Source organism: Centruroides vittatus, unplaced genomic scaffold (assembly GCF_030686945.1).
Source record: "Centruroides vittatus isolate TY-2023 unplaced genomic scaffold, ASM3068694v2 contig_926, whole genome shotgun sequence".
Lineage (NCBI taxonomy): Eukaryota > Metazoa > Arthropoda > Arachnida > Scorpiones > Buthidae > Centruroides > Centruroides vittatus.
In genome coordinates, this window is record NW_027122612.1 from 3,582,900 (window position 1) to 3,596,011 (window position 13,112).

The 13,112-nt window shown below is 31.6% G+C and overlaps 2 protein-coding genes across 2 annotated transcripts in view; one reads left to right on the plus strand and one right to left on the minus strand.

Annotated features, from left to right (window-relative positions):
• The first annotated feature begins 372 nt into the window (after nt 1-372).
• On the plus strand, nt 373-6,991 carry LOC136984723 (COMM domain-containing protein 8-like). The gene is made up of 5 exons (XM_067281826.1): nt 373-477; nt 4,024-4,179; nt 4,669-4,821; nt 5,746-5,901; nt 6,878-6,991. The coding sequence occupies exons 1-5, from the start codon at nt 424-426 to the stop codon at nt 6,899-6,901; spliced, it is 543 nt and encodes a 180-aa protein (XP_067137927.1). The 5' UTR covers nt 373-423; the 3' UTR covers nt 6,902-6,991.
• ZnT49B (Zinc transporter 49B) overlaps nt 6,707-13,112 on the minus strand; it is a 197,083-nt gene continuing 190,677 nt past the window's right edge. The window contains exons 16-18 of the mRNA XM_067281825.1: nt 9,686-9,815; nt 7,118-7,231; nt 6,707-7,051 (exon numbers count right to left, since the gene is read on the minus strand). Of these exons, the coding sequence (XP_067137926.1) occupies nt 7,007-7,051; nt 7,118-7,231; nt 9,686-9,815 (289 nt within the window). The 3' untranslated portion in view covers nt 6,707-7,006. The remainder of the gene's footprint in view (nt 7,052-7,117; nt 7,232-9,685; nt 9,816-13,112) is intronic.

Below are 13,112 nucleotides of genomic sequence, written 5' to 3' on the forward strand. Positions count from 1 at the left end.
TAAATATTATCGTATTATTATAATTCATTGTAATATATTTTATAATTATATAATTCAACGTGTTATATTTAGAACGTGCATATATGTTGCTCCTTTAAAAATATAAACAATTCATATTTTATTCATAATAGCAATGAATAAAATATGAATTCATTAATGACATATTTGATTAATGACAATACTCATAGATAAGAATTTTGCACTATATAGAGATCCATTCATTTGGTTATTCACATCATATGTTCAATTTTATAATGAAAACGTTTAAAAATGACACAAATAACTTAAAGTATATTAAATTAACCAAAAGGCTACACAACGATTCTTTTTTATTTTTATTTTTATTTTTTTGAGGACAGGGGTACAAAATCTGGCAACACTTACTCGAAGTGCCATTAGGAACAGCTTCGTTTAGGGGAGAGAATGGAGGCGGAGTTAAAACTTTTAAATAAATGTCCCGAAGATAAACTCGAAAAGGTAAAATGCACGGTTTTTCTGTGCAAGAAAATTATTATTTATTTAAATGCTTGATAATATGCTCAGGTGATTTTAATCGCTGTTGAATCCCTTGTCTTTGACACTACTATGATTGTTTACAAACAATATACTGTATATAAACTGAACACTTACTATTATTTAATAAATTATGAAAATCTTTATACTTATTTCACTAATTACAAATGACAGGATAAAATATATTGCTTTTCTCTGTACAATTATACTTCTGAAAGATCCCAACCGAGACGGTTAGTATCTTACCAGAACTGTAGAGCGTACCCATAGGAGTGAAAAAGTCAAAGATACCGTACCTCTACGTGCGACCCTTCTTCAGATATGGCTCCCCGAAATTGGCCGCGTGCCATCAGGAGTGGTGTTGCGCACTCCGCTAAGACTGTCGCATTTAACTATTTAGCGTATATGACTATGCCAGATGCGAGTGGCCCATTAGACTGTGGAGTACTTGATGTTATATATATTTTTGGGAGGGTGTGAGGATCATTTCCGAGTGGGTGCTGAGGTGTGAGCGAAAGCCAGCGCCGAAGTGCACGACTACATGCAAAGTGATAGCGATGTGGAGTATGGAGAATAGGCAGCAGTACTGATAAATAGTAAAAACTGATATTTGGAGGCAAATATGGTCACATGTACAGGTATGGTTCCTTTGACTTTTTTTTCCTAGTACAAGCGGGTCTACAATTCTGGGGATGAGAAACTTATCATTTGGAATTTACCCTTACCATTTTCAAAGTGGAAAATGAATAAAATACTGTTTTTATTAGGACATTAAACCAGTATTTTTTGCAGCATCCTTACTTTATCAATGTAGAGTTACTGAACATTTCATATTTTTAGTAATATAAGTGTTATGGCCAACGTTCCTTCTAATTATTTTTGTAGCCGAACGGAACATGTATGTACTTCTCTGAGCAAAAAAACTTTTGCGGAGCAGATACATAGAGAATCTTACTTTTCCTTAAAAGCTAAAATAATTAATTATAAAGTAAAGATTAAAATTCATTTTAAAACATACAAAATATTATCTTTTGTCAATGATTTAATGTATTTAATTGAAATATATGTATCAATAATCATGTTGCAGACAGAGCGAGAAATCTGTAAACAACAGTTCAAATCCCTGTGCATGCTCACCTGTGCGGCACATAAATTCTTGTGTCTGGCAACAATTTGAGCAATGCGTGGCCATGCAGCTTAGAGGAAATGTTGATTAAGGAAATGTTGATTATGGCAGTATTCAGTATTATGTTTCGTGGCACTCTAGTACACTACATTATGCAGTGAAACCTCAATTCATCATTTTTGTTGGGAGACTTGAAGAAACTGTGGACTTGGGAAAACAATAGATGCAGGGCCATGCATAAAATGGATAAAACAGTTACATTTGCCTATATGTATTTACTAAATCAAAAAAACTTATACTAATAATATTTTTTTCACTGTTAAGTCAGTCTTCACTATTACTTTTGTAAAAGAATGATTAGTCCTGATTTACTTAATAGCACTTCTTTTAAAACTGACCAATAGCCTTCAATATTTACAATATTTGCTTGGTCTTTTTTCCGGTGATGTCATGAAAATATAAAAATGCTCTAGTGGAAACGAATGTGCAAAGTGCTTTGGCAACACTTTGCAATAGTTTGGACTCTGCTTTATTTGTTACAAACTCTTCTTCTCCATCTTGTTGTCTGACAGGTAGGATACATGCAAGGTTGCACAGGTGACTATACAGAGACCAAACAGCTACTTGATATACCACGTTCCAAAAACATGATCTGCTATTACTACTACATTTTGTATGCGTGATGTTGCTCATAAAAACAATGTCTGAGATTAATGTTCTTCATGACTAAAAGTTCTAACCAACAGGTATGGGAAAACAATAAATTAAGAAATGATTGATGTGGATTTAATTTCCATGGTTTATTTTTCAATTAAAAATTACCTTTGTCAACACCCTTTATATATATATATATATATATATTTTAAGTGTACACATATTTTAAGTTTATAAAATAGTATGTAATTAGAAATAATTTAAAAAATTACCAAAATTATAGGGCTATTTTTACACAATAATTAATTAACACAATTTGGCATTAGAAATGTTATCATTTATCACTAAATTTAATAATTAGAACTTAATGATTTAGTTAATTTAGAGAAATCTAGCAGAAAAGATTTGGAATGGAATGGTACTGAAGACCATTCTAAATCAACCTAGGCAAATAACATTATTGATTTAAAAAATTTTACAAATATGAGGGAAAAAACCCTCATTCTGTTCAGACTTCAGAGGTGATCCACACAATAAATGGGTGTTTTCCTCGTATTTTTATAAATTTTTAAAATTTTAATTTTCTGGCCTCATTGGATATTTTAAATTTTACAAATTTTATTAAACATTATGCTGGGAAAGGATGTTTTCTCTGATAAACTAAGGCTTTGTCATAAATGATCAGCAATGTTTTATAAAACATTTTCTGTATACAAAACAAAATATAATACAGCGGAACCTGGCTTAACAAGCATAATTCGTTCCAGAGTCTTACTCGTAATGCGAAACACTCGTTAAGCGAAACAATTTTTCCCATAGAAATTAATGTAAAATACAATAATGCATTCCACGCCGAAAAAATGCTCAAATGTTTTATGTATAACGTTTATTCAAAAAAAATTGTACAATATACACTGTTAAGGAGCATGAATCATCGTCATCTTTTCTTCTAGCGCAGAAGGAACCATCCTGGAATGAGAATTCGATTTGCAGAAACAAAAAAAAAATCACAGCTAATATGTTTGATAAACACTCCAAACGATATGCCAAATTCTTAGGTTATGTAAAGGCTATAATTAAATATTAGAAATGAATTAATTTGACTAGAAGTAGGCACTTATGTTTCCATCTTGTATTAAATTTAATAATTATAAATAGTTAATTTTTAATTCAGACATTTCTAAAATTTAATTTGGAATCGGTCATTAAATTTAACCACCCAAGAATTTGGCATATCGTTTGGCGTGTTTATTATATAATGGGCTATGGTTGTTGATGTTTATAAGTAATATGTGTGAACACGTTTGGAAAAATATGTGATCGCAAGCGACGCTAAGATGCTAGCGGAATGAGTGCTAAACACAGACTGATGGAGCATGCCACATGTGCACAATTTGGGACTTCCCCTCTCCTCATCACTCGTTACACGAGGCAAATTTTTACAATTTGTTTTGCTCGTTATGCGAAATACTCGTCGTGCGAGGTGCTCGTTAAGTGAGGTTCCACTGTAAATTCTTAATTGGAATAAATTAAATCACAAAATCAATAATTTCAGCATGTTTAATCTGCATATCAATACAATCAGATGCCAACTTATGCACAAATATCTAAAGATAATCTAAAAGTTATATATTAAAAATATAAATATTTTAAAATTATTTATAAAATTTATTTAACTAATTCAATTTCTTCTAAACTAATAATGCATATTTTTATTTAATATGTTTCAGTTCCTTTATTGTGTTGTTGAAGATTTATGCGGGCAGAGACCACCACTTTTTTGCGACTATTCCGAGATTTGGTCTTTGACCGAATGGTGGGATGTGAATAATTCTCTGAAGAAGTTTTTTAGCAGTTCTGCAAAATATATTGAAAATAAAGAAAAAGTAAGTTATATTTTATGTAGGCCTAATTATTTTTTGAAATATTCATTTATTTTCATTAAATGTTGGAAACAAACTAATCTTGCATTTAATGTAAGGAAGAAACTGTACTGTCTTTCGTCATTAGATTTATTTACTTGAATTAAATACACACAAGTACTTTTGACATTTCAAAATGTCATCCTCAAGTGAAGAAAGAATATATAACATTTGAATATTATCATTTAAATTTTGAATATCAAAAATGCCAAAATCAAGTAAGTACTGTACATCTAATGTGAAAGACAGAGAAGACACTTGTCACACGACACGATTCATAATTATTCCAGATATATTAAAATTTTGAAACAAATTACTTTGAATTAATAACTTAATAAGTTTGTTATAATGTGTTAATGTAAAATTAAAATACATTAATTATTTTTTATTAATAATTAAATATTAAAAAATTATTTTACAATTATTTATTGACAGATGTAATTTTTTTATTAGATTCAGCAAACTTTATCTCATCTGTTACCAGAATACAGAGAAAAAGTTCTCAACTGTTTGAATATTTGTCAAAATGATATAGAGAAGGCCCTTGTAGAGAAAACTAATTCTATTTGCGATAATTATTTAAAAGATTTTGATTGGAAATTAAAGGTAATTATATATTATTCTGTGAAAAAAATAATTTCTCATAACTATTAATTTTTGAAATAAAGCTTTAATACTGTATCTATTTTTAATTCAACAACAGTAAATTTTTGTTTATTTGAAGTCAGGTCATTCAAATTTAGTAATTGTATTAACATTATATTACATTAATTGGAAATTTTAAAATGCTTTCAATAATTAAAATAAAAATAAATTGCACTATACATTACAAATAATGTTTGTAATGCATATACGATAAAGAACAAGCTTGTCCAAAAGTCAAAGAATGGCACTTTACATATTTTGTATGCCAAATTTGGATTTTTACGCATTTTTTGCCAACAAATAAAAATTTCTAGCTATTGCCTGATGCTAGTTTGTTTTCTACCAATTTTGGCGACAGCAAATTGGTTTTAATACTTTGTATTGTAACATATTCTGCAAAAAACTTTCTACCTTAACAGCAACTTTTATAGTTTTTCTTCTTAGAACTTTTATAACATAGATACAAAGGTTGAGTAACAGAATTATATGTTTAGGAATACATTACAATTGCAACTGAACGTTAGAGACTGCCTGCATTATAGTGATATTGATTGTTTCTAATCAAAAAAGTCCATTAATAAGCAATATTGCATTGTTTGAAGATATGAATCCACATTAATAAAGCAATAATAGTATAAAAATTTGGTTTTATTGTTTATAAGAAAATATATATACTCGTAATCTTGTACATACAATTAATTCTGAATTTTGAAATTCATCATAATATTCACTAAGATTACAGTGAATTTAATTATTTAGTATTTCCTCAAAATTGAATTTTAAGCTTTTCTATATTCTATAACCTTATGGTATAAATTGATAACCAGTCTAAAAATAAATATTTTTTCTAAATTATCTCACATAAACATTTGTTTTTTTTTTCAGTTGATATTATCAAGTGATAGTTTGTATAATATAAGAGAACCATGTCTAGAATTGGATTTAACGTTGGTCAGTGACGACGAAAAAAAACAGTTGTGTGTTGAAATGTCAAAAGAAGAGTTGAAAAACTTCATCGATACATTAGAAGCAGCACATAAGGTAATTTTATTATTATTATTCACTTCAGTTTCTTTGCATGTGTAAAAAATATAAACATTTATTTAAAAAACGTTATTTACAAACATTATCACTAATTATAACAACGTGACTTTTTAAGGATATGTTCATAAATTTACTTTGAATCAAGTAATTCTGCTTACAAACCTACCTGGAAAATGAAATAACATTTGAACAAAACTTTTAATTGATCAATGCTATTTTTTTAGTGGAGAACTTGTCACAGAGATTTTTAGGTTATTGGCAGTTTAATCTTTTAAGAAAAATTCAAGGAATTAAGTCATAAAAATGTTTTCTTATCAATACTTATTTTGATCCTTCATTATCATCACTTTCAAATAGAGGAAAGGATTGAATTGAAATGTAGATGATGTATTTCTACAAAAATTGCTGCATTGCTATTCATCTAAAAATCTTCAATGTTTTTATATTCTGAGCAGAATCAGAATCAGAATTAATTAATTAAGCAAGCTTATATTTCTTGTGAGGCAGAAAAATAATTCCAAGTAATCCAAGTTGTAATGAAAGATTCATAAAAATAATTTTGCAGTCCAATAACAAATGTTGGTAGTTAGTTCAAGTTTTTCATAAAGCTTATTGCTTACATGACTTGCTGAGATCTGCAGTTGTTTTATTGAATCAAGAGAAAAGTCTTTGCTATGTAGATAGATATATTATACTTAGTTTTTTCTTATCCTGCAGTCAGTCCAAGAATAGTAGATTGACGACGTAAACATTTTTCAACAAATCTTTCCAATAACTCGAGTTAAAAAAGTAACAATGACTATTATTATTAGTTGTAAATCTTTAATTAGGGTAAATTGTGTACATTTTTAACAACTGTTGCTATATACAGGCTTCAAACATACATGTTGTTATTTATACTATTATATATAAAACTTTACACATTCATTTTATTACTTGCTATGAATAAGTCAATTGTTTTTTTTATTTTCAGGTTGTTGTTCAAATGATGGTGTGAGATTATGGATTATGAAACATTAATAATCACATACAGTATCACATAACATGTACAATTCCATGAAATAAATTAACATTCTTAATTCACAAACACTTGAATTGATTTTTATAAAACTTCCAGGTCGACGTGGCGAACTTCTGGATGCCTTTTCTGAAAAATAAGCAAGAAAATTTAATAATTATGTTTTTTGCATTAACAATACCTAAATTATATTACCTTTAACCCCTTTTCAATCCTGTCCACTTCACCACCCAACATGTCGACAATATTTTCTCCATGTCTTAACATAAATGCTTCGACTTCTTCAATAGTCTTTACTTTTTGCATTTCCTTTTATTTGTTAAAATAGAATACAGAAAGTTAATCATCATATTAAACCATGACAATGTTATTACAATAAGATGCTCCATATTTGCATAGATTGCAAATAGCATAGCTAGAATTCACCTATTCATAGAAAGATGAACAAAAATAAAGCACTAATATTTTAATAAAGAGAAATGAAATGTTCAATCATTAGACCACATTTCATGTTATTTTAGCATGTTGCATAGCATAGAAACAGAGAAGTATCCATCAATTTGAACATCATCATGACGTATTGCCCTACATATCCTAATGAAACAAAACACACAACTGTGGCATAGTGGCAGAGGTTGTCAACACTTCATTCTGTACTGACAAGTGTGAATGTTCAGAATATTTGCCTTCTGGCTCTATCACATGATGATGTTGATTCAACAAAAACTGCTCCAAGCAGTGGCATCTGTGAATGCCACCTTTTACTTGCAGATCTGCAACAATAAAAACATTATATACTTTTTTTTTTTTTTTTTTTTGATATTTTGTCACTGACATGATTGCTCAGCAAGATACAGGTAATCTTTCAGGTAAGTTTCCAAAACATGCAAAAATTCTGTTTTTAGTATATATAATGACTTCCACGTGCTACAGCAGCTATCCCAATGAAACTTTTTCAAATGCATCTTTAACCTCTAAAGGCATGTATTTATGTTAACAACCCGCAACTTAAACTTCTTGAAAGCAAACCTTATTCATTGTGTAGAGGAAAACATTAAATATCCATGTGATGGTACATGTTATTTGTGTCATCTGCAACATGATATTGTTTCTTAAATTCAGAGTTTGTAAAATTTACAATCCCCCTGTATATTAAAAGATAGGCAGAAATTTCTTGGTAAAAAATTTTTGAAAAGATGTAGGTTTAGAGAATTAAAAAACATGTACTTCCCCTTTCCACAATAATGGCATTTTTGCATAACAATCCTGCAAATATGGAGCTGAATTGTAGTGTAAAATAAAAACGTATCTTAATAACAAAATATTTAGATTTATAATTTACATGTTAATAAATTATATGCTAGTTTAGATTATCCAACAAATTATGGTTATCAACATAATAAATAGATTTTTGGATTAAAATTATCCAGACTGATCAATAGTGTGAGAAAAATTAATATCTCAAATGAGGATCAGGCATATTGACTTGTAGATGGCAATATTGTGGATACCTTTATCCTTACAAGGAGACATCCAAGCTTTGATACCCTGGATTTTGCTGAAATTTTAATGTTATAATATATCCCTTTCATGTGCATAATACCATAACTTGTGCCATTGATCAGAAGTTTAGGATAAATCATTATTATACATTAAATTTTATAAATGGGCCTGGGCCTGAACTAGTGAGTAGAACAATACAACATTAAAAAGTTTAATATGAGTTCATCCTGCATTTTTTTACGAGTTTTTCTGGTGTGAAATTTAGTGAATTAGAAAATATTTCACCCAAAATACTATGCAAATGATTTTAATAATTACAAAATCATTTGCATAGTATTTTGGTGAAATATTTTCTAAGAATTACTGTTATTACTGTGCATTGGTAGAAGAGGTGTATTAAAATTTCAGCAAAATCCAGGATGTCAAAATTTGGATATCTTTTTGTTAGGATAAACTACTAGTATTTCAAAATGGAGTAGAGTAGGTCCAGAGCAGCTACTACAGTAGAGTCCCACAAACTTGACTTAATGTGGACCGAAAAGGTCACGAGCTTTATGGCATACTAATGGTTCTAGTCTAAATAGCAAAATTTTTGTAAAGATGTTACACACATGAATTTGCAAATATAGTCACTATTGGCATGTGGTTAATATTTCTATTTGCAGGCAAATTTTAATTACAAAAATATTCGTTATTTGTTAGCTACTTTTGAGTTAGTAATGTTTGCAATGGGACCTTGGAATTGTTCTTACAATCAGTCCTACATGGTTAAAATGGTTATCTTCTTTGTTAATGCTATTGATGCTATTATCAAGTGTCACCAGTGAAGAACCATAATTTATTTGATCCTAGTGTTGTGTAATTAATTTTTACTCTAGAACTTGTCACATTGTCCATATTTGGACAATGATACAAGTTTTATGGAATGTCATATTATCAAGAGTCAAGTTTTTGGGACTCTTTCAGAGTAATTTTTATTAATTTCTGTATAGAGTAGTTTACTCGTCCAAGAAAGATTTAACTAAATATTTTTATAGCACATTAGAAACCTAATAATTACTATTAAAAATTAATTTTTATCAGAAGTTATTATTACAATAATTGCTGATAAACAATTACAAAATCAGTTTAAATTCAAACAAAAATTAGTGTTTTAAAATTGATAAAATTTATTACCTAAGTTCATTACTAACATAAGAAATTCTGAATAGACATTATTATGATTTTAGAATTTTATCTAATATCAAATTAAATACTTACATTTAGTAACATCTCCAAATCTTGAGAGTCCAGATATGATCTACTAAGTTCACGTCCGTCAAAATCTACTTCTGCTTTATAACGGACAAAATTATTTCCCATATCTGTTGCCTTTACATCATGTAAAGCCCTTTTAAAATTAATAAAAGGAAAAACATAATATATAAATTCAGTTCTTAATTTTCTAAGAATGAAGAAAATCTCCAATTTCATAAGTAAATAAATTCATTGACAATAAAGTTACATACAGACAATTTTATCTGGGTGTATAATTGTTTCAGACAGGTAACTGAATGATTACAGTTGTGGTCCAATTGCATGTGTGAGCAGATACCTGACGCTTTGTTGGTGAAACACCCCTACAGTGAATTCAAAAATAGGGTTACTGCCACTCTCGGGATGCAAGAGGATGGAGCCGCAAGGGGGTAGCAGTGGCAGACACAGAGCTGTACATCAATGTACATACATACATACATACAAGAAAGACATCGGCCGTACACAAAGTGTTTAGCTAGCAGAAAAGGGGAGGGGAAGAAGGAGGGAGAGGAGATAGACAGTAGAGAAAGGTAGGATCCCAAAGGTATGGTTACAGTACCTCTGTACAGTTTGATGTTGGTGTGCAGTTTTTATGCTGCAAGGCTGTAATCCCTAAAGGGTCTAAAAGAAAACCTGAGTGTAGCAAGCACCAATAATTGAGTGTCCCCACGAATAGCTAAGTGTAGAAGTTAGTGCCAAGTGGCTGTTAGTAGGAAGACTTATATCTACTTAATACTAATAAAACTGAATGTGATCACTTATCTTAAATACTACTAAACAGCTAGACAGACAGTGCAAAAAGGAAATGAACACAATGACAAACTAGATGAGACGAACGGACCAACAGAGATAAATAGGCAAGGCCCCAAATTTTTTTCTTCCTCCTTTTTTTTTTTTATATTAACTTACTAACTAACCTACCATACCCTAGGACGAACCTAACCAGATGACTAAAGCTAACAAACCCTAACCTATCATATCCTAACTGGAAACCAAGCTGAGTCCCTAATCTAACTTATAACTAGGACTAACCAAATTTAGATTGAAAAAAGAATTAAAATACATCAAAGTACAAAGATAATTAAGGAATTTTAACTTTAAATAAATATGATTATCTAAACTGGACATTCTAAGATATTCTAGAGACTATGATATATGATAGAGGAACATTTCTATGGTTGATTGTACTTCTGTAGTCAGATGATTCCCTAGATGCTTGTTGGTTTTTCCTCCTCCTTTGATGTAGAGGTCTAATTGAAAAACAAGATAGTTGATCCTTTGTACAAGAGGTTGGGCTGATGGAAGGAGAGTTGATTTTTTGGGTTAACAAACTAATGCAAGATGATGTTTGATCTTCGCTAAGACAACACAAGAATGTTCTTTCACCCTTTGGTGAGGAGAAGACGAAAGACTTGTCTTGGAATCTGTCCCTTTATACAATTTTGACTTGGAGCCAATAATTTCAATTGGTCCAGATCACCTCCTTTCCTGCTTCCCATTGGTTTCTGTTCAGGTTGGAGGAGGTAGAAGCCTCTCTTGTCACCAATGCTGGATTTATCATTCCCTCAAGTACTTAATTGTAACTTCCCTGGGGTGATAGTCCATAATTAGGGGAGGAGATATTTTTCTGTTTGGGAATCAGTACAGCTGCAACTAATTGGACAAACAAAAGAAGAAACATTAAGATATTTAAGTATCGGGTGGAATGTCGAGATTGCTTGTTTATAATTTTGTCCTTTCTCATAGTTTAACTTCCTTAGTTTAATTCCATAAGATTGTGGGTGCGCCTGGAGGTGGACGAAGTCGCACCTCCCTTTGTGTCGGCTAACAGGTCGGTGAGACCTGCCCATGTCAAGATGGCGGTTCGGATGGGTTATGCATTACGCGTTCTTCGTGAGTGGAGGAAGCGATGGGGTCCGACGAGATAGAGCGGCCGGCAACGATACTCAAATAAAGGACATGAACAACGTATAAAAACAACAACAATTTATTAAGACTAAAGCTAAAGGTACAATAGGGTGAGCTACCGTCGCCTAGAGTTAGCGTACGCGGAGGGAGAGTTTACACGGATTTGGGGAGTCATACCTCGTGGTCCAAATCGGTCTTGGACAGGTTTAAGATATCCTCGGGTATCCTTTCGTTCGCCGTCGGGACGCGCACACACTGTCAAATGGACACTACGTAACGGACCCCTTTTCCCGCTCTCGTCGCCCTTTTATCGTCTCGGGTCACGTTTTTGCTTTTTCACCAACCAGTGTTATTTTGAGTGTTGTTCCTCATGATTCATGTTTTCTCCATGGGAACCAAACAATAAAACATTTTATTGCTAGCGTTTGGTTCCTCCGGGTTCGAATTTTCACAAGGATAAACTCAAAGATGGAGAGATGATGTTCTCACAAAGAAATGAACATTTTCACAATTATGTTATTTTTTTCTTTAACTGAGTTAGAGAACAAGAGAACACAAAAATATGTGAGGGCAGTTATACCTTGTACATCAGTTAATGCCACCAGAGTCTTAAAATTCTATCCATTGCTATTCTATAAAATGGCTAATAGATATTCACTGTGTTCAGAATTTTCAGTGTACCTGTTCTTTGAAGGTCTTTGACTCAAAGACATCCATACAGCTGATAAGGTTTGAGAAATGCTGCAGGATAGCAGGCCATTTAGCTATCAGGTCATTTTGACCTGACTGTGAGGAGGTATTAGAGGCAGAGGTACATGAGGGCACATACACATGTAAGCAGAAGAGATAATGATCTGATTGTGTCACAAGCACAAAATGCTTCAGTGGTATCTTTGTCCATCATCCAGAAACTAGTGGAAGCTTTGCTACAAAACTTATTTTTTCCATGCAATTGACAAGTGATTAGCAGAGGCAAATTTGCATAAAATCTGATCACTACGTCCTGCCATTAGCACCCTAACATTGTCAACTTCATCTGCAGTGGTGACAGAGGCATGGACTGCTACAAACTGGCACTGTATTGTCTTTAGCAAGAAATCCCAGTTCTGTTTGGGAATGGACAATCACAGTGTTAGAGTATGGAGTATTACCAGCAAGTGCTTCAATCCCATCTTTATTGTTGAGCAGCACACTGCTCCACTGCTAGTGTGATGGACTGGAGAGCCATCTTGTATTGAAAGTCAGTCTTCCCTAATAGTGATGCACTCACTGTTGACATTGACAATAAAGTGGTATGTTTAGGAAATCTTGTAACCTTGTCTCTTTTCTTGGAAGGCTGCAAATAGCCATTTTCTAGCAAGATAATGCTTAGTGGCGCACAACTAGTTTCTCAGGAATGTCTACGTCATGCTGTCACATTGACTTGCCCAGTCTCCAGATTTTGTGAAGAGTTTGTGGCATCAAATGGGACATCAGCTTCAGC

Bases quoted from the DNA above. Each gene is read 5' to 3' on its own strand.
- LOC136984723 (XM_067281826.1), top strand. From the start codon at position 424: ATGGAGGCGGAGTTAAAACTTTTAAATAAATGTCCCGAAGATAAACTC. The intron at 478-4,023 runs GTAAAATGCACG...AATATGTTTCAG, and splicing joins CCGAAGATAAACTCGAAAAG to TTCCTTTATTGTGTTGTTGA. The intron at 4,822-5,745 runs GTAATTATATAT...TTTTTTTTTCAG, and splicing joins ATTTTGATTGGAAATTAAAG to TTGATATTATCAAGTGATAG.